Source organism: Gigantopelta aegis, chromosome 12 (genome assembly GCF_016097555.1).
Source record: "Gigantopelta aegis isolate Gae_Host chromosome 12, Gae_host_genome, whole genome shotgun sequence".
Classification (NCBI taxonomy): Eukaryota; Metazoa; Mollusca; class Gastropoda; order Neomphalida; family Peltospiridae; genus Gigantopelta; species Gigantopelta aegis.
In genome coordinates this window covers 36,163,718-36,184,813 of record NC_054710.1, presented here as the reverse complement: position 1 = coordinate 36,184,813, position 21,096 = coordinate 36,163,718, and the positions used below count along the sequence as shown (strand labels likewise).

Genomic DNA, 21,096 nt, shown 5'->3' with positions numbered 1-21,096 from the left:
AAGATCCCTTGCTACTGATGAAAACATGTGGTGGGTTTCCTCTCTAAGACTATATGTCAAAATTACCAAATGTTTGACATCCAATAGGCGATGATTAATAAGTCAATGTGCTCTAGAGGTGTCGTTAAACAAAACAATCTTTTTCCCTTCATAACCATCACCTTAGCTTCCCTTCCCTGCCATTCTGTAGGCTTCACTTTCCCTTCCCTTCCATTCTCTTCACTACCCTATCCTCCCTTCTCTTCACCTTAGCTTCCCTTCCCTGCCATTCTGTAGGCTTCACTTTCCCTTCCCTTCCATTCTCTTCACTATCCTTCCTTCTCTTCACCTTAGCTTCCCTTCTCTGCCATTCTGTAGGCTTCACTTTCCCTTCCCTTCCATTCTCTTCACTACCCTCCCTTCTCTTTATCTTCACTTCCCTTCACCTTAGCTTCCCTTCCCTGCCATTCTGTAGGCTTCACTTTCCCTTCCCTTCCATTCTCTTCACTACCCTCCCTTCTCTTCATCTTAGCTTCCCTTCCCTGCCATTCTGTAGGCTTCACTTTCCCTTCCCTTCCATTCTCTTTATCTTCACTTCCCATCATCTTAGCTTCCCTTCCCTGCCATTCTGTAGGCTTCACTTTCCCTTCCCTTCCATTCTCTTCCCTGCCCTATCCTCCCTTCTCTTCACCTTAGCTTCCCTTCCTTGCCATTCTGTAGGCTTCACTTTCCCTTCCCTTCCATTCTCTTCACTATCCTATCCTCCCTTCTCTTCACCTTAGCTTCCCTTCCCTGCCATTCTGTAGGCTTCACTTTCCCTTCCCTTCCATTCTCTTCACTATCCTCCCTTCTCTTCACCTTAGCTTCCCTTCCCTGCCATTCTGTAGGCTTCATTTTCCCTTCCCTTCCATTCTCTTCACTATCCTTCCTTCTCTTCACCTTAGCTTCCCTTCCCTGCCATTCTGTAGGCTTCACTTTCCCTTCCCTTCCATTCTCTTCACTACCCTCCCTTCTCTTTATCTTCACTTCCCTTCACCTTAGCTTCCCTTCCCTGCCATTCTGTAGGCTTCACTTTCCCTTCCCTTCCATTCTCTTCACTACCCTCCCTTCTCTTCACCTTAGCTTCCCTTCCCTGCCATTCTGTAGGCTTCACTTTCCCTTCCCTTCCATTCTCTTTATCTTCACTTCCCATCATCTTAGCTTCCCTTCCCTGCCATTCTGTAGGCTTCACTTTCCCTTCCCTTCCATTCTCTTCCCTGCCCTATCCTCCCTTCTCTTCACCTTAGCTTCCCTTCCTTGCCATTCTGTAGGCTTCACTTTCCCTTCCCTTCCATTCTCTTCACTATCCTATCCTCCCTTCTCTTCACCTTAGCTTCCCTTCCCTGCCATTCTGTAGGCTTCACTTTCCCTTCCCTTCCATTCTCTTCACTATCCTCCCTTCTCTTCACCTTAGCTTCCCTTCCCTGCCATTCTGTAGGCTTCACTTTCCCTTCCCTTCCATTCTCTTCACTACCCTCCCTTCTCTTCACCTTAGCTTCCCTTCCCTGCCATTCTGTAGGCTTCACTTTCCCTTCCCTTCCCTTCTCTTCACTACCCTCCCTTCTCTTTATCTTCACTTCCCATCACCTTAGCTTCCCTTCCCTGCCATTCTGTAGGCTTCACTTTCCCTTCCCTTCCATTCTCTTCCCTGCCCTATCCTCCCTTCTCTTCACCTTAGCTTCCCTTTCCTGCCATTCTGTAGGCTTCACTTTCCTTTCCCTTCCCTTCCATTCTCTTCACTACCCTCCCTTCTCTTCACCTTAGCTTCCCTTTCCTGCCATTCTGTAGGCTTCACTTTCCCCTTCCCTTCCATTCTCTTCACTACCCTCCCTTCTCTTTATCTTCACTTCCCATCACCTTAGCTTCCCTTCCCTGCCATTCTGTAGGCTTCACTTTCCCTTCCCTTCCATTCTCTTCACTACCCTCCCTTCTCTTTATCTTCACTTCCCATCACCTTAGCTTCCCTTCCCTGCCATTCTGTAGGCTTCACTTTCCCTTCCCTTCCATTCTCTTCACTACCCTATCCTCCCTTCTCTTCACCTTAGCTTCCCTTCCCTGCCATTCTGTAGGCTTCACTTTCCCTTCCCTTCCATTCTCTTCACTACCCTCCCTTCTCTTTATCTTCACTTCCCATCACCTTTCTTACCATACCCTACAATTCCATTCCCTTCACCTTTCCTTTCTTTCCCCACCTTACCTCCCCTTCCATTCTCTTCCTCTTCACTTCCCTTCACCTTCCCTACCTTACCTACACTGCCCCTCCCTTCCCTTTCCCTTCCCTTCTCTTCCCTTGTCTTGTCAACCCTCCTTTCTCTTCCCTGCCACTAGTGTTAGCCACTGTTTAAACAGTATGTCACCCGTCATTGAAGAACTCTCTCTCGACACCAGAGCACATTAATAATACAGTGACACTGTCCTAATTACCCGATTCTAGTTGTGTGTGAGAAGAGCCCTTCCCTTCCCTTCCCTTCCCTTCCCTTGCTTATACTCCTTTCTCTTCCCTGCCACTAGTGTTAGCCACTGTTTAAACAGTATGTCACCCATCATTGAAGAACTCTCTCTCGACACCAGAGCACATTAATAATACAGTGACACTGTCCTAATTACCTGATTCTAGTTGTGTGTGAGAAGAGCCCTTCCCTTCCCTTCCCTTCCCTTCCCTTGCTTATACTCCTTTCTCTTCCCTGCCACTAGTGTTAGCCACTGTTTAAACAGTATGTCACCCGTCATTGAAGAACTCTCTCTCGACACCAGAGCACATTAATAATACAGTGACACTGTCCTAATTACTTGATTCTAGTTGTGTGTGAGAAGAGCCCTTCTCTTCCCTTCCCTTCCCTTCCCTTCCCTTCCCTTACTTATACTCCTTTCTCTTCCCTGCCACTAGTGTTAGCCACTGTTTAAACAGTATGTCACCCGTCATTGAAGAACTCTCTCTCGACACCAGAGCACATTAATAATACAGTGACACTGTCCTAATTACTTGATTCTAGTTGTGTGTGAGAAGAGCAAATCGCCTGGGAATATCTCCTTCACTGAACCCGATATCAGTCACGTCAGTCATTTCACTTTAACCACAGGGCAGCGAAGTGGAAACACAAGGCATTATCACCTCATCATAAATCATTTTTATAGGTTTTTAACAGTCAATAGTTGTATTTACTGGTGTAGTTTTTCTTTAGAGGGGGTGTCCAATTGCACCACGATCCATATTACTTTGTGTTAATGTAAGTCATGGGAATACGTTGAATTTCAAATTGTTTTCATGGAAGGCTCAAGTGACCCATTATAATCTGTTTTTATTGGTCATCTAGGATCGATCCCCATCTGTGGACCCATTGGGCTATTTCTCATCCCATCCAGTGCACCACAACTGGTATATCAAAGGCCGTGGTATGTACTACCCTGTCTGTGGGATGGTGTATATAAAAGATCCCTTGCTGCTAATCGAAAAGAGTAGCCCACAAAGTGGCGACAGCGGGTTTCCTCTCTCAATATATGTGTGGTCCTTAACCACGATTGGTCTCTGACACCATACAACTGTAAATAAAATGTGTTGAGTGCGTCATTAAATAAAACATTTCCTTCCTTCCACGACTGGTGTATCAAAGGCCGTGGTATGTGCTATCCTGTCTGTGGGATGGTGCATTTAAAAGATCCTTTGCTACTAATGGAAAAAATGTAGCGGGTTTCCTCTCTAAGACCATATGTTAAAATTACCAAATGTTTGACATCCAACAGCCAATGATTAATAAATCAATGTGCTCTAGTGGTGTCGTTAAACAAAACAAAGTTTTATTCATATTTCACAATTTTGACTTCTTCTCCAAAACTACTTGACCAATGTCCACCAAATTTTGTGGGAAGCTTCCTTCGCACATGGGGAATCAAATTTACAAATTATGACCTCCCAAGCCTGAGACCCATTGGGCTATTTCTCGCTCCAGCCAGTGCACCACAACTGGTGTAACAAAGATCATGGTATGTACTATCCTGTTGGTGGGATGGTGCATATAAAAGATCCCTTGCTGCTAATCAAAAAGAGTAGCCCATGAAGTGGCGACAGTGGCTTTACTCTCTCAATATTTGTGTGGTCCTTAACCATATGTCTGATGCCATATAACCGTAAATAAAATGTGCTGAGTGCATCGTTATAAACCATTTCCTTCTAACATTTTTTTACGACACAATATTTCAGGATTTTAATGGTCGTCAAAATTGAGAATTTTTCTAAAATCTTTTTACAACATGATTTTTCAGGATTTGACAGTTGTCAAAATGGAGACTGTTTTTTTAACATCTTTTCACAACACAATTTGTCAGGATTTGATTATGGTCAAAATGGAGATTTCTTTTCTAACATCTCTTCACGACACAATTTTTCAGGATTTGACGGGGAACAAAATGGAGATTTTCTTTCTAACATATTTTTATGACATGGGTTTTTTTCAGGATTTTAATGGTCGTCAAAATGGAGAATTTCTTTCTAACATATTTTTATGACATTGTTTTTTTCAGGATTTGACGGCGGTCAAAATGGAGGATGACGTAGAGGGCGCCGCAAGCGACGCATCAACAAGCCAGCCTGACATGACGGTGACGTCGGCGAGCGCGGGGAAGAAAGACAAGATCTGTCTGGTGTGCGGAGACCGCGCACTCGGCTACAACTTCAACGCCGTGTCGTGCGAGTCATGTAAAGCTTTCTTCCGCAGGAATGCGCACAAAGTAGGTGGCACTGTTTTTAGCCAATTCCTAGCCTCTGATAATTGAATATTTCCGCAATCCATTGATGGGTTACACACCGGCCTTGGTGGCGCTGTTTTTAGTGAATTCTAGGCCTCTGATAATTAAATATGTGTGTAATCCATTGATGGGTTACACACCGGCCTTGGTGGCGCTGTTTTTAGTGAATTCTAGGCCTCTGATAATTAAATATCTGTGTAATCCATTGATGGGTTACACACCGGCCTTGGTGGCGCTGTTTTTAGTGAATTCCTAGCCTCTGATAATTAAATATCTGTGTAATCCATTGATGGGTTACACACCGGCCTTGGTGGCGCTGTTTTTAGTGAATTCCAGGCCTCTGATAATTAAATATGTGTGTAATCCATTGATGGGTTACACACCGGCCTCGGTGGCGCTGTTTTTAGTGAATTCCAGGCCTCTGATAATTAAATATCTGTGTAATCCATTAATGGGTTACACACCGGCCTTGGTGGCGCTGTTTTTTAGTGAATTCCAGGCCTCTGATAATTAAATATCTGTGTAATCCATTAATGGGTTACACACCGGCCTTGGTGGCGCTGTTTTTAGTGAATTCCAGGCCTCTGATAATTAAATATCTGTGTAATCCATTAATGGGTTACACACCGGCCTTGGTGGCGCTGTTTTTAGTGAATTCCAGGCCTCTGATAATTAAATATGTGTGTAATCCATTGATGGGTTACACACCGGCCTCGGTGGCGCTGTTTTTAGTGAATTCCAGGCCTCTGATAATTAAATATGTGTGCAATCCATTGATGGGTTACACACCGGCCTTGGTGGTGCAGTGGTTAAGCCATCGGACTACAAGCTGGTAGGTACAAGATTTGTAGCCTGGTGACAGCTCCAATCCAGAGCGAGTTCTTAAGGGCTCAATGGGTAGGTGTACGGCCACTACACCCTCTTCTCTCTCACTAACCACTAACCATCTAACAATTAACTCACTGTCCTGGAGAGACAGCCCAGATAGCTGAGGTGAGTGCCCAGGACAGCATGCTTAAACTTTAATAGGATAAGTTGATATGAATGGATTACACAAAAAAATTCAGGTAACCCATTTTCTTTTCGCATAACTTCGTTATGTGCATGTAAATATAATGTCCTAAATTTAATGTGCGAACAGAAAATAGGTTACACTGAAGTACTTTTGTGTGAATGACGCACAAACGAAATGATTGTTCTCGCAATTTTCAGAGGTATGGAATTCTGTTTGAACTTTGAAATAGTCTGAACAAAAGAAAAAAAAATCTTTTTTTTTATCATTCACCATTTCCTTTTAAAAATATAAAGGACTACCCTGTGTCATGGGTGAAAGCAGGGGACAGCTGGTCAACAAGACCAGAAGCTTAAGATAACAACTAGGAAGTGACCTCACAAGATACATAGAGAATACTAAACGAGCTTGCCTGTCATACCATTTTTATGAAATAAGTGAACACTTCTGGTATCTGACAAGCAAAAGCAATATCTTACACTGGTGTGTAATAAATGTATATATATGTATAAAATTGAAACAGCAATATTTTAATACATACGTTTTTATGATATATTTAATTTGCTGAATAGACTGACTAAAATGTTGACAAAACATTGATAAAGTAGGTGGTATTGTTTCAGTGAATTTTGTTTAAAATGGCAGCCTTTGAAATATCCTGAACAGGAAAATCAAAATAAATTTGTTAATAGGTTTATTTTCATGATACAATTAATTCAGTACCTAAATTGTTGACAAAAAATTGTTTTAGTGAATTTTGTTTCAAAAAAGTTAAGTTTGTTTTGTTTAACAACACCACTGGAGCACATTGATTAATTAATCATCAGCTACTGGGTCAAACATTTGACAAATTGTCTCAGAGAGGAAACCTGCTACATTTTTCTATTGGTAGCAAGAGATCTTTTATATGCACCATCCCCCAGACAGGATAGCACATACCACGTCCTTTGATACACCAGTCATGGTACACTGGTGATTAATTAATCATCAGCTATTGGATGTCAGACCTTTGGTAATTCTGACTTGTAGTTCATTTATAGTCAACTGTGAATCAAACATCCATTTATTAGCAGTACAGCCGGTAAACTAAGAGACAACATATGTTTTAAAGACTGTATGTGGCAAATTGTAATCAGCGGTCACCTGCCTTAAGCAGCCACTTTTATCTTGTGTGGCCGCTTAAGACAGGTTTCACTGTACTTGCATTCTCTTTGTTATTTACCGGCCTTGGTGGCATCTTGGTTAGGCCATCGGTCAACAGGCTGGTAGGTACTGGGTTCAGATCCCAGTCGAGGCATGGGATTTTTAATCCAGATACCGACTCCAAACCCTGAGTGAGTGCTCCGCAAGGCTCAATGGGTAGGTATAAACCACTTGCACCGACCAGTGATCCATAACTGGTTCAACAAAGGCCATGGTTTGTGCTGTCCTGCCTGTGGGAAGCGCAAATAAATGATCCCTTGCTGCTAATTGGAAAGAGTAGCCCATGAAGTGGCGACAGCAGGTTTCCTCTCTCAATATCTGTGTGGTCCTTAACCATATGTCTGACGCCATATAACCGTAAATAAAATGTGTTGAGTGCATTGTTAAATAAAACATTTCTTTCTTTTCTTTCTCTTTGTTATTCAGTATACTTGTTTCAGTACATGCATGTTTCTTTTTTTCTTTTTTCTTTTTCTTTCTTTTTTTCTTTCTTTTTTGAAGGTAATTTAAGTGCAGATAATAACTCAATGACAATTTTGTTAAAACAAGTTTTTGCCACAGTTGTTTGTATGGTGCTGCTGATGCATCTAGCATTGTATAATGGGACAAAAACCTACAAGTGTACTTGATGCTATATGACAAGCAGCTGATTGTTTATTGAAGCAGTCTTGGAAACCGCTAAGTAGAGGAATGTTTGTTTGACGAAATCTCAGTGCAGGGCTCGAAAAAATTAACAGTTGTCAATGCATCAAATTTCAAAGAATGGCATAGGTGTATATGTACTAGTTTTAAATGGGGAAATGCATATAAAATTGTTTGATGCTAATTGGTAAGAGTGTGTTACCATATGTGGGGCTGTGGGATTTTTATGTTGTAGACCAAGGAAAAAAAATGTTTGTTTAATATGTAACATAATATGTAACATATTTTAAACTGTGGCTATTTTTAGTGTCTAACATAGGGTTAGTTCAACTACATGTATTAGAGAGAGAGAGAGAGAGAGAGAGAGAGAGAGAGAGAGAGAGAGAGAGGGGGGACAGAAACAGATGGGGAGGGGGAGAGAGAGAAAGAAGAGAGGAGAGACATAGAGGAAGGAAAAAAGATATAGGGAGGGAGGAAGGGAGGGAGAGAGACAGACAGACAGAGAGAGGAGAGGGAATTAAATTATTGAAAACATTTAATTACCGATTTGTTCAAGTAAGCATATGAGTGCCTTCTAAGGAAACACACACACACACACACACGGAGAGAGAGAGAGAGAGAGAGAGAGAGAGAGACAGAAAGAGAGAGAGAGACAGAGAGAGAAAATCATCTTGAAAAAATGCTTAAATTGCATATTTATGTTAATAAATATTAAAATTAACCTTCCTCAAGTTTATTTTTCTCATAATTCCAAAATTAGTCTATTTGTATTATTGACCCTTTCTACTGGCCACAAAATATTAAAAATTAATTAATACACTGTTACAAATACTGATGACTGTATATTCATGAGACCAAGTGTTACCGGTTGAATATGAATGCAAAAGCACTTGAAAACTGCAATTCTGCAATGAAAAGTGCTTTAAAAGTACTTAAAAAGTGCTTTAAAAGTGCTTTAAAAGTGCTTAAAGTACTTAAAAAGTGCTTGAATTTTGCCTTCCAACTTGTGTATGAATCTCGAGTCATGCATACACTCTTATGTAGTAGTATTGGTATAAAGTACTTCTGCCGGCTATGTTGCTAGGTGTGTGCTACAACAGCTTGTTCTGAATGCACACTGAAATCTATGACATAAGTAGCTAGTGGGAATTTCTCTTTTAGCTCATTTGGTAGAAAGGAAAGGAAATGTTTTATTTAATGATGCACTCAGCACATTTTATTTGCGGGTATATGGCGTCGGACATATGGTGAAGGACCACACAGATATAGAAAGAGGAAACCCGCTGTCGCCACTTCATGGACTACTCTTTTCCATTAGTAGCAAGGGATCTTTTATAGGCACCATCCCCCAGACAGGATAGCACATACCACAGCCTTTGATACACCAGTCGTGGTGCACTAGCTGGAACAACAGTTGGTAGAGTGCTGGAGTGTGTGATTCAAATCCCCTCACTGGAGGGCAATTTATTTCTTACACTTGTATTAAGACACGTATTGAAATTTGTCATGTTGCTTTGCCCTAAACAAAATTCCATCAGTCAAGACCAAATAGCCTTCCACTGTAATTTGCCAAATGTTTCACGTGAAATAATGTGTCCTGTGATCAGTTGGTGCAAACCAATTATTACTGGTGAAATTCCAATCAATGTCCAACTCTCAATCCTTCTCATCAGAGGTGCATGGTCGTGCTTCTGTGCCAAGACACACTTTTATTTTATCTCGGAAGCATTTTTTAACATCCACCTATAATGTGGTAACAGAGCGCTTTCCACTGAGCCTTGTTTGAGGTGGGACTTTAGTGTTCGAGATTAAAAATTTTGGCCAGTATCCCAGTTGGATACTAACATTTCAAAATCTGGTATCCCATCTGAGAATTTAGTATTATATGGTATCCTAGTGGGATACTGGGTTCTTGAAGTCTGGTATCCAAAATTAAATTCTGGTATCCCCGGGATATCGGGATACTGTTAATCTCAAACACTGGACTTAGCCCAGTGGTAAAGTGCTCACTTGATGCGAAGTCAGTTTGCAATCGATCCCCATCGGTGGGCTAATTGGGCTATTTCTTATTCCAGCCAGTGCACCATACACGACTGGTATATCAAAGGCTGCCGTATGTGCTACCCTGTCTGTGGGATGGTGCATATAAAAGATCCCTTGCTAGTACATGTATTAACTCTCTCCAACCTGGACAAAATTTTGCCCACCAGGTTCCAAAAACTGGCTCCTTTTGTGAAATGGAGGAAATTAGTAGTGGTTCATTAAAAATGATTATAACTTATTAATTATTGGAATAATACCACAACATGTAATGAAAGATTTATTACTAATATAATTTTCTACAATTGTAAATATTTGTAGTGAAATTTTTTGAAATTATAAATGTTGTACATAAATTTGAAAAAATAAATACACACGGTAAACAAATTTTGCCACATTTCTACTCGCACAATGTTTTTATTTGTCAGTTACTCTTTATGCAAGTCCTTTGTGCACTGAATTTTGAAACTCAGCAATGTGTGGTACCTTTCAAAACAAGGATAAGGACACATAGGTTTATCACATTGTTTGCAGATATACTGTGTTTGATGTCGACCTTTTGGAACTTTTCGATCCGAACACACAACACAATCCGGAAATGCCTGAGCTCCACTTTTTGTCTTGTTGTTGTTGATCCCGGTGAAATGGCGTTTGTTTTCCAGTCTTGTTGGAACATCGTCAATGCTGTATCTTGGCTTGGCAGTTGTGGCACGATCGTGTGTTGCTACAAGCGACGAAATGATGGAAAGACGTAGTTTGTATTTGTCCAGTTTCACACCTGGATGCAACCGTTTCCAGACAACTGTGAAATTCACAAATGCCAGTTCCAATAAATAGAGGAACACCTTTTTCCACCATTTTACTGTTCTGTGCACACCAAGATAGGTCCAAATCTTTTGATCCAATAAATCCACTCCACCCATAAACTGGTTGTAACACTCGATAGCTTTTGGTTTGTTGATCTCTCTCCTGTTGTTATTGGCTGGGTCCCTGCATCGAATGTACTTGATCATCATACGGGTGTTGTTGATGGTAGACAGCACATTTACCTGCTTCTTGTCCATCCAGGCAATGAATAAACACTTGTCGTCCCGAACAAACATTGGGTCGTCTCCTTTTTTCAACTTAGCTCTCTGTATTTGAGGCGGAGTTCCGCGTCGGTTTGCCCGTAGAGTGCCGCAAGCTCCAACACTGCATTCTGATAAATCTTTGAACAATTGTGGTGAAGAAAAAAAATTGTCCATGTATACATGATGTCCTGCATCCTTGACAACTTCACACAACTGCATGACAACTGAATTAGTTAGTCCCACCTCTGTGTTTTGTTTTCGTCCAACATACATAAACCAGTTGTAGCAATATCCTGTCGAGGATTCACACAGTACCCATGCTTTCAGTCCCCATTTATGTGGCTTCTGTGGCATATACTGACCCATAGATGAACGCCCTTGAATGCAATAAGGCTTTCATCCACAGAAAGTTCTTTCTCGGGGTAATAAATGTCGCGAAATCTTTCAATCAGTTTATCAACAACAGGGCGGATTTTGAAAGTTGGGTCATGGTTTGGATGGTCTCTTGGAAGGTTTGTTGTGTTATCACACACATGGAAAAACATCCATATTATTTGCCAGCGATCACGGCTCATGATCTCTCGAAATCCTTTCATTTGGGTCAATGCATTTGTTGACCAATAGGAAGCATAATTGGGCAACTTGACAGCGCCCATGAACAACAAAATGCCCAAAAATGATTTCATTTCAGTGTTCACTACAGGTACCCATCCACGTGTTGTAGAACAAGGCGGTAATGTATCTTTGGGGTGCTTTTCAAAATACTGTTCTGCGTACAAGTTCGTTTGAATTGTTAGCATCGAAATGAAATCTTCGTCAAGAAACTTACAAAATATTTCAAACGCAGTTTCTGTTCCATCTGTATCGAGCAAAACGCCGGTCCGTTTGTCGAATCGCGGAAGCCAAGAATCCTCAAACGAATCCGATAATGAAACACCTGGTGTCGGAACGTCAACATCAGATTCCGAAAAATCTTCACTATCCATTTCTCCATCGATATCACTCGCCATAAAACCTTCAAACAAATCTTCATCTGAATCGCTATCATCAAAGAATTCTCTCCAAATAGCATCTTCGTCGGCCGCCATGTTTATTTGGGCCAAAAAAAATCGATTCGCGATAAAGGATTTCAACAGATAAAAAAGTAAAAAAATTTCATGTAAGCATTAGATTTTTCGATACAGGAAGGAAGTTGGACCATTCATCCGTACATGCGCAGAAGGTAGCTTATAAATAGTCTATACAGGGCTATTTATAGTAATCAGGGAATACCTTACTTCGATTGTCGAGTGAACTCGACAACCGGATTTCACAGTGAAACGGCTAAAGTCGAGTACACTCGACAACCGGACGGAGAGAGTTAATGGGAAAATGTAACTGGTTTTCTTTCTTGGACTATATGTCAAAATTACTAAATGTTTGACATTCCATAGCCGATGATTAATAAATCAATGTGCTCTAGTGGTATTGTTAAACAAAACTTTTTTTTTTTCCACTGGTTGTTTGAACAGAAACTGGTTTAACCTCAGCCAGCCCCAGTATTTTATACATCCGTCACTTACTGTTGTTACTGTATTACTATAAGATTGAATCATTTACATTACCGATATGTTTGTGTTTGTGCCATTCAAAATATATATTGACTGGCCTTGGTGGCGTCATGGTTAGGCCATCGGTCTACAGGCTGGTAGGTACTGGGTTCGGATCCCAGTTGAGGCATGGCATTTTTAATCCAGATACCAACTCCAAACCCTGAGTGAGTGCTCCGTAAGGCTCAATGGATAGGTGTAAACCACTTGCACCGACCAGTGATCCATAACTGGTTCAACAAAAGGCCATGGTTTGTGCTATCCTGCCTGTGGGAAGTGCAAATAAAAGATCCCTTGCTGCTAATCAGAAGAGTAGCCCATGTAGTGGCGACAGCGGGTTTCCTCTAAAAATCTGTGTGGTTCTTAACCATATGTCTGATGCCATATAACCGTAAATAAAATATGTTGAATGCATTGTTAAATAAAACATTTCTTTCTTTCTGTCAATGTGCATTCTATACTCGGCATGTTTCCTGTACACTGAATACTAATCACTTGCCTAGAGCAAAGATGGGGGGGACATAGCCCAGTGGTACAGTGCTTGCTCGATGCACCGTCGATGTGGGATCGATCCCCATCGGTGGGCCCATTGGGCTATTTCTTGTTCCAGCCAGTACACCACGACTGGTATATATCAAAGGGGGTAGTACGTACTACCCTGTCTGTGGGATGGTGCATATAAAAGATCCCTTGCTGCTAATCGAAAAGAGTTATCCATGAAGTAGCGACAGTGGGTTTCTCCTCTCATTTTCTGTGTGTGGTCCTTAACCATATGTCTGACACCTTATAACTGTAAACAAAATGTGTTGAGTGCATCGTTAAATAAAACATTTCCTTTCCTTTTTTTTTTATCTTGTGTGGTCCTTAACCATATGTCCGACGCCTTATAAGCGTAAATAAAATGTGTCGAGTGCATCGTTAAATAAAACATTTCCTTTCCTTTTTTTTTTATCTTGTGTGGTCCTTAACCATATGTCCGACGCCTTATAAGCGTAAATAAAATGTGTCGAGTGCATCGTTAAATAAAACATTTCCTTTCCTTTTTTTTTTTCATCTTGTGTGGTCCTTAACCATATGTCCGACGCCTTATAAGCGTAAATAAAATGTGTCGAGTGCATCGTTAAATAAAACATTTCCTTTCCTTTTTTTTATCTTGTGTGGTCCTTAACCATATGTCCGACGCCTTATAAGCGTAAATAAAATGTGTCGAGTGCATCGTTAAATAAAACATTTCCTTTCCTTTTTTTTATCTTGTGTGGTCCTTAACCATATGTCCGACGCCTTATAAGCGTAAATAAAATGTGTCGAGTGCATCGTTAAATAAAACATTTCCTTTCCTTTTTTTTATCTTGTGTGGTCCTTAACCATATGTCCGACGCCTTATAAGCGTAAATAAAATGTGTCGAGTGCATTGTTAAATAAAACATTTCCTTTCCTTTTTTTTATCTTGTGTGATCCTTAACCATATGTCTGACGCCTTATAACTGTAAATAAAATGTGTCGAGTGCATCGTTAAATAAAACATTTCCTTTCCTTTTTTTTTTATCTTGTGTGATCCTTAACCATATGTCCGACGCCCTTATAAGCGTAAATAAAATGTGTCGAGTGCATCGTTAAATAAAACATTTCCTTTCCTTTTTTTTTTATCTTGTGTGATCCTTAACCATATGTCTGACGCCTTATAACTGTAAATAAAATGTGTCGAGTGCATCGTTAAATAAAACATTTCCTTTCCTTTTTTTTTTATCTTGTGTGATCCTTAACCATATGTCCGACGCCCTTATAAGCGTAAATAAAATGTGTCGAGTGCATCGTTAAATAAAACATTTCCTTTCCTTTTTTTTTTATCTTGTGTGATCCTTAACCATATGTCTGACGCCTTATAACTGTAAATAAAATGTGTCGAGTGCATCGTTAAATAAAACATTTCCTTCCCTCCTGTATTTACATTGTGTTTATATTTATGCCATTCAAAATATATTTTTATCAGCATGTTACCTGTACACTGAATGCTAATCACTTGCCTAAAGCAAGTGAACTTGAAGGATCAAATAGTACATTACCTTCTAAAACTGTTACATGGTCATCAGGTTGGAATCCATTTGTTAAAATCACAGACGTATTGAACTGGCAGACTGCATTAGGCTTTAAAATGTTACGGTATTTGCCAAAGTGCAAAATACAAATTGAAGTTGAATTTGGCAAATGCATTTTATAATTAAATTCCAATAAAACCTCGTTTGAGAATTGTAAAAAAAAAAACAACTCATTTTGAGAATTAAATAAATCGAATTCTTCAAAAAGCCAATTTTGTTGTATACTGACAGAAAAAATTCCTGTGCACCAAATGCAAAAAAATAATGCTATATTCAAATCTGTCCAGAACTTCATTATAAATAGCAAACATTTCTTTAGATTAATTAACCATTCACATTCTTTGAATCTCATCTTTGACTGGCTTCGGTGGCATCGTGGTTAGGCTATCAGTCTACAGGCTGGTAGGTACTGGGTTCGGATCCCAGTTGAGCCATGGAATTTTTAATCCAGATACCGACTCCAAACCCTGAGTGAGTGCTCCGCAAGGCTCAATGGGTAGGTGTAAACCACTTGCACTGACCAGTGATCCATAACTGGGTCAACAAAGGCCATGGTTTGTGCTATCCTGCCTGTGGGAAGCGCAAATAAAAGATCCCTTGCTGCCTGTCGTAAAAGAGCAGCCTATGTGGGGACAGCGGGTTTCCTAAAAAAAAAAAAAAAAAAGTGTCAGAATGACCATATGTTTGACGTCCAATAGCCAATGATAAGATAAAAAATCACTGTGCTCTTGTGGCGTCGTTAAATAAAACAAACTTTACTTTGAATCTCATCTGACATCTAATTCTAAATAATGTACAATGGTTGAAGGTAATAAACCTGTTCATCCTCTTTACCCTTTCTTCCTTCTATTTCCTCTCTGAGTAAATGTGGAACAAGTTATAACCGTTATGTTTTATTTGTATGGCTTGTAATATATTCATATTGTAAAATGTTGGGAGAGGCCGTAATATAGGCTAACTCCTGTTTTCTTTCATTGGGAGAGGCCGTAATATAGGCTAACTCCTGTTTTCTTTCATTGGGAGAGGCCGTAATATAGGCTAACTCCTGTTTTCTTTCATTGGGAGAGGCCGTAATATAGGCTAACTCCTGTTTTCTTTCATTGGGAGAGGCCATAATATAGGCTAACTCCTGTTTTCTTTCATTGGGAGAGGCCGTAATATAGGCTAACTCCTGTTTTCTTTCATTGGGAGAGATATTACGGCTAACTCCTGTTTTCTTCCACTGGGAGAGGCCGTAATAAAGGCCAACTCCTGTTTTCTTTCATTGGGAGAGGCCGTAATATAGGCTAACTCCTTTCATTGGGAGAGGCCGTAATATAGGCTAACTCCTGTTTTCTTTCATTGGGAGAGGCCGTAATATAGGCTAACTCCTGTTTTCTTTCACTGGGAGAGGCCGTAATATAGGCTAACTCCTGTTTTCTTTCACTGGGAGAGGCCGTAATATAGGCTAACTTCTGTTTTCTTTCATTGGGAGAGGCCGTAATATAGGCTAACTCCTGTTTTCTTTCATTGGGAGAGGCCGTAATATAGGCTAACTCCTTTCATTGGGAGAGGCCGTAATATAGGCTAACTCCTGTTTTCTTTCATTGGGAGAGGCCGTAATATAGGCTAACTCCTGTTTTCTTTCATTTATTTAAAGAAAGTTTGTTTTGTTTAACAGCACCACTAGAGCACATTGATTTATTAATCAGCTATTGGATGTAAAAAAAAAAGAGGTAATTCTGACATATAGTCTTAGAGAGGAAACCCACTAGAGTATAATACCGTATTTGTGGAGATGTTTTTACCAGTTTGGGAATATCGGAGATCTTCCGTAATATTGAAGAAGCCTACATGAGACATATCAGCAAAATGTCTATATGAATCTAGCAGACCTACGGAATCATTTGGAAACGACAAGTCTGGCGCCCGAGAGCATCCTTGAGTTATCAGTCCAATTAGTGGAAGAAGTGTACGCAAGCTGTTACTTGACCAGATTCCAGCAATACGCAGTCGTGTTAAACTGTCACCCGCGGCGCACCACGCGGGGTGTAAACCATGCTTTAGCTTCAGATAGTGATCTTCCTGTGATCATGTATAATTGAAAACTGATCGGTTTGGCTCCAACGATGTGATTCATGATCGATTATAAATAAATCTATAATTGATTTTGTAGAAAAATACTGGCCTTGGTGGCACAGTGATTAAGCCATTGGACGACATGCTGGTAGGTACAGGGTTCGCAGCCCGGTACCAGCTCCAACCCAGAGCGAGTTTTAACAACTCAATGGGTACATGTGGGTGTAAGGCCACTACACCCTCTTCTCTCTCACTAACCACTAACAACTAACACACTGTCCTGGACAGACAGCCCAGATAGCTGAGTTGTGTGCCCAGGACAGCGTGCTTGAACCTTAATTGGATATAAGCACGAAAATAAGTTGAAGTGAAATTGAAAAGATTGTAGGAAAATGTCATCCATAATTGTTCCTTCAGTTTAGGTAATAGAATTGCTGTAAATATGTTGGGGATGGTGTTTGTTTTCATGTGTATATTCTATCGTGTATCTTTGCCTGAAAGTCGGTCTCGGCTGTAAGTCGTAAGACATTGAAATACCCTTAAAAATAGATTAAACGTGACTACATAACAGTTACTTCTCAGATACACGTGCATTTTTAAAAATATGAAAAGTGCACTTTGTTGTATTAGAAACACCATGATGGCCAGAAAAAGGTCAGTTCTACGGAAATAGATAATCTAAACAATAAAATATAAGTAATGTTTGATTTCAGTAATCTTAAAGGGTTCTAATAGTACCTTAGTAAATAGTAAATAGTGCCTCAATAAATGCCTTAGTGTTCAAAAACTAGGGTCTGTCACCAACAGGCATGAGCCTATATTACAAATACAAAGACATATACAGCCAAGATGATAAATTTAATAAATTGATATTTGTAAACAAAGACAAATGAAGTGAACAAAAGGAGAAAGGGGGGAGAGAGAAAGGAGAGAGATAGAAAGAGAGAGAGAGAGAGAAAAATAAAAATAGAGAAAGAAAGAGAATGGGTGTAAGTGAATGGTTAAGTCGTCAGGTCAGCTCAGGTCATATAGGGCTTTACATGCACATGCAGAGCAAGCTGTTGTAGCGCACGCCTGTCTTGGGCACGCCGGCTCCTCTGTCCAGGACAGGTGGGGGGGGGGGGGGGGTAAGTCGTCTCAAAATGTTTACTATTTATAATGAAGTCCTGGACAGATTTGGACTGGCCTCGGTGGCGTTGTGGTTAGGCCATCAGTCTACAGGCTGGTAGGTACTGGGTTCAGATCCCAGTCGAGGCATGGGATTTTTAATCCAGATACCGACTCCAAACCCTGAGTGAGTGCTCCGCAAGGCTCAATTACGGTTATATGGCGTCAGACATATGGTTACGGACCATACATATATTGAGAGAGGAAAGGCGCTGTCGCCACTTCATGGGCTACTCTTTTTGATTAGCAGCAAGGGTTCTTTTATATGGACCATCCCACAGAGAGGGTAGTACATACCACGACCTTTGATATACCAGTCGTGGTGCACTGGCTGGAATGAGAAATAGCCCAATGGGCCCACCAATGGGGATCGATCCCAGACCGACCGCGCATCAAGCGAATGCTTTACCACTGGGCTACATTCCGCCCCTATAGGTGAAGATGTATGGTAAAGACTAATAGGCAATTGTTTTTAAATGTAAAATTAACCATCTGTGGGAATTAGGTCTCGGTGAACGTGACAACAGGTGCATGATGCTTTCAGTTCAAATCCTAGTTTTAAACATATTTATTACCAAATTATAATGGTCTAGGGTCGGTCAACAGGCCATGCCTATATTAAGACCTCTCCATTACATCATATAGAATATACAGATGCAACAATCAAGTGATATGATAAAATTAAACCATCTTATTATATAACAAGTAAAAAAAAGATATGAGAGAGAGAGAGAGAGACAAACAGACAGACGGACGGATGGACGGAGGGAGGGAAAGTTCAAATCCTTCTCTTCATATAATTCTAACCTAAGGCTAGATATGGCTCTCATCGAATTCGCCAGTTGTGAATTTTAAAAAATAATTGGCAAATTTTATTTTAATTTGACTAAATAATTTCATGTAATAATTTATATTTTGCAGGAAAATGACAGGGTTTCTGCCATTTTTAAAGTCTTAATAGACAATTTGACCACATTTTTTGATATCCCAGAGCTAGCTCTGTTTAACCCAATTGTGTAATAGAAAGTTGATTGGTTGGTGCCAACCAATTATAATTGATGATGAAATTCCAACCAATTCAAAACATTAAGTTCAAAAGTGTTCTGCAGTTTTCTACTCACCTCTTCTCTTTCTCTTCCTGTTTGTTCAAGTCTCTCTCTCTCTCTCTCTCTCTCTCTCTCTCTCTCTCTCTCTCTCTCTCTCTCTCTCTTTTTTTTGTCCTACTGCCCCCTTCCCTTTCTCTTCTTTGACTTCCATTTCATTTCTTCCCGATCTGGCAACTCCTCCTAACTGTCAACTTATTTCGCTGTCCATCTCTACATCCCAGTCCTTGTCTCTCTTCAACCACAACAAGTGCTTCTCTCTTGTGGCTGTCTGTGCCACACACTTGCCATTCCCCATCAGCTTTTAGCTATGGGCTTAGTCTGACCACTTCAAGTCTATATAAGTCTGTTGTATTTTAATATGTATGCGCTTGTAACATGTAGGGAGAGGTCTTAATATAGGTTAAGCCTGTTGACCAATGCCGATATGTTTCTGACAAATAAATATTGTTTAAACCCAAATTCAGTAGACGGAACAGGACCAAGAGTTATGGTTCTTGCCATAATTATCAAAATCGTAAATTACCAACGTAAATAAAATGTCATTATCCACAACAACCTGACTAACAGTAACAGGAATAGCCGAGACCTACATTTTCAACCAATGAAATTAAAGATCGACAGTAGCAATCGAGATCAGGCATGGCTGGGACAGAAGTTCGGACCAGACTTGAATTGTAAAAATTACCAAAACAAAACCATAAAAATAATAATAAACACACACAAACTGAATAAACACAATTTTATTTTATTGATTATAATCACATGAAATGGAATTCAAACTTGATAAACACAATATCATTTTAATAATTAAAATCACATAATAATTAGAATTTGAGTTCATTGTTTATTATGAATGTCACAGTCTATCGAGTGTCAGCTGAGAAAAAGTCTGTAACTGTTGATTGTGTTTTCTTTACGTGCTTCTTCAAAGCAGACTTCTCTGTCATGGCCTCCCGGTTTAATATTGGTTGTAACAGTTCGTCATCGGTTGTAGCAGCAAAGGTTTTCAGTTGTCTTAACATTTTAAGCGCATCGGCGTAAGAAAGTTCTGGTGTTGTGTCACAAGGTGTGTCATCTTCATCTCCCGAACTGTCGTCTGCTGGTTTCTCCTCGGTTTTAGCAACAGGTGTAAGGGCAGTTACTAGCTGAGCTTCCCACTCTGTCGTATCCGGATTCTCTGTTGGGATGTCGTGATCAAAGTCAACAAACTCGGCCGCATTAATATCACGGGATATGGTGGCTACCAACGTAGAAAGAGGAACATCGTCGTCATCAGCATAGTCATCATCAGCATCATCGGAATCAGAAGTGACAGGAAAACCACAAACCATGAAACACTTGACAATTGTTGTTGTCTGTCTTTCCTTCCAGGCAACGTTAATCCAATTAATCACATCCAACACTGTGATTGCCTTGCATAGTTCACTTACATTAGCGCAATCTTCCATCCGTAAAATGAGCGATCTCATCATGTGTTTTCTGTACCTGGTCTTGAAAGCCTTAATTATGCCCTGGTCTAATGGTTGTAACACTGAGGTGTTGTTAGCTGGTAGAAATTTAACAGTTACATTGCTCACTCTCAGATCACAGCCGTGGGATGGTGTGTTGTCGATGAATAAAAGAATATTTCTTCCCTGTCGGCGCATCTGTCAATTAAGTTTCTCTAACCAATCATTGAACAGTTGTGAATTCATCCACGCTTTCCGATTGGCTGTCCAGGTCACAGGGAGTGACTCCTTTCTAATGTTCTTAAAACAGCGAGGATTGTGGGCTTTCCCTATTACCAATGGTTTCGTTTTTTCTCCTGTTGCACTACAACACAATAAAACAGTTAATCGTTCTTTTGAAACCTTCCCACCTTTTGCCACTTGTGTTTTATAAGCCAGTGTCCTGTCTGGTAATGCACGAAAAAACAGACCTGTCTCGTCACAGTTAAAGATATCCTTCATCTCGTAATCTCCAAGAATGGTTGGTAGGCGTGTCTTAAAGTCGTCCATGATATCAAGATTGACACCTGCACTCTCCCCGCTAACTTTGAACTGTTTTATGTTGAACCGAATTTTCCATGACGTCAGCCAGCCATCGGATGCTTTGAAGTCAGGTACTCCTAGCTGTTCGGCGAACTGAAGGGCTTTTTCTTTTAAAATCGGACCGGAAATTGGCAGTGTTTTGGATCTTGCCTGCTTAAACCACTGATGCATTAATCCATTAAAGCATTAGTAATGATCACCACGTTTTAGAATGTCAGATACTGTCTGTCTTCCTATCTTAAATTTCACTGCTAAATCCTTCTGTTTACATGGTGGATTCGATAAAAATTCTTCTATTAATTTAACTTTATTCTGCAGTGAA

The 21,096-nt window shown here is 40.3% G+C and overlaps 1 protein-coding gene across 1 annotated transcript in view; it reads left to right on the top strand.

The window, feature by feature from the left end:
• LOC121386287 (nuclear hormone receptor HR96-like) overlaps positions 1-21,096 on the top strand; it is a 204,482-nt gene that overhangs the window by 146,980 nt on the left and 36,406 nt on the right. The window contains exon 2 of the mRNA XM_041517138.1: positions 4,537-4,743. Within this exon, the coding sequence (XP_041373072.1) occupies positions 4,537-4,743 (207 nt within the window). The remainder of the gene's footprint in view (positions 1-4,536; positions 4,744-21,096) is intronic.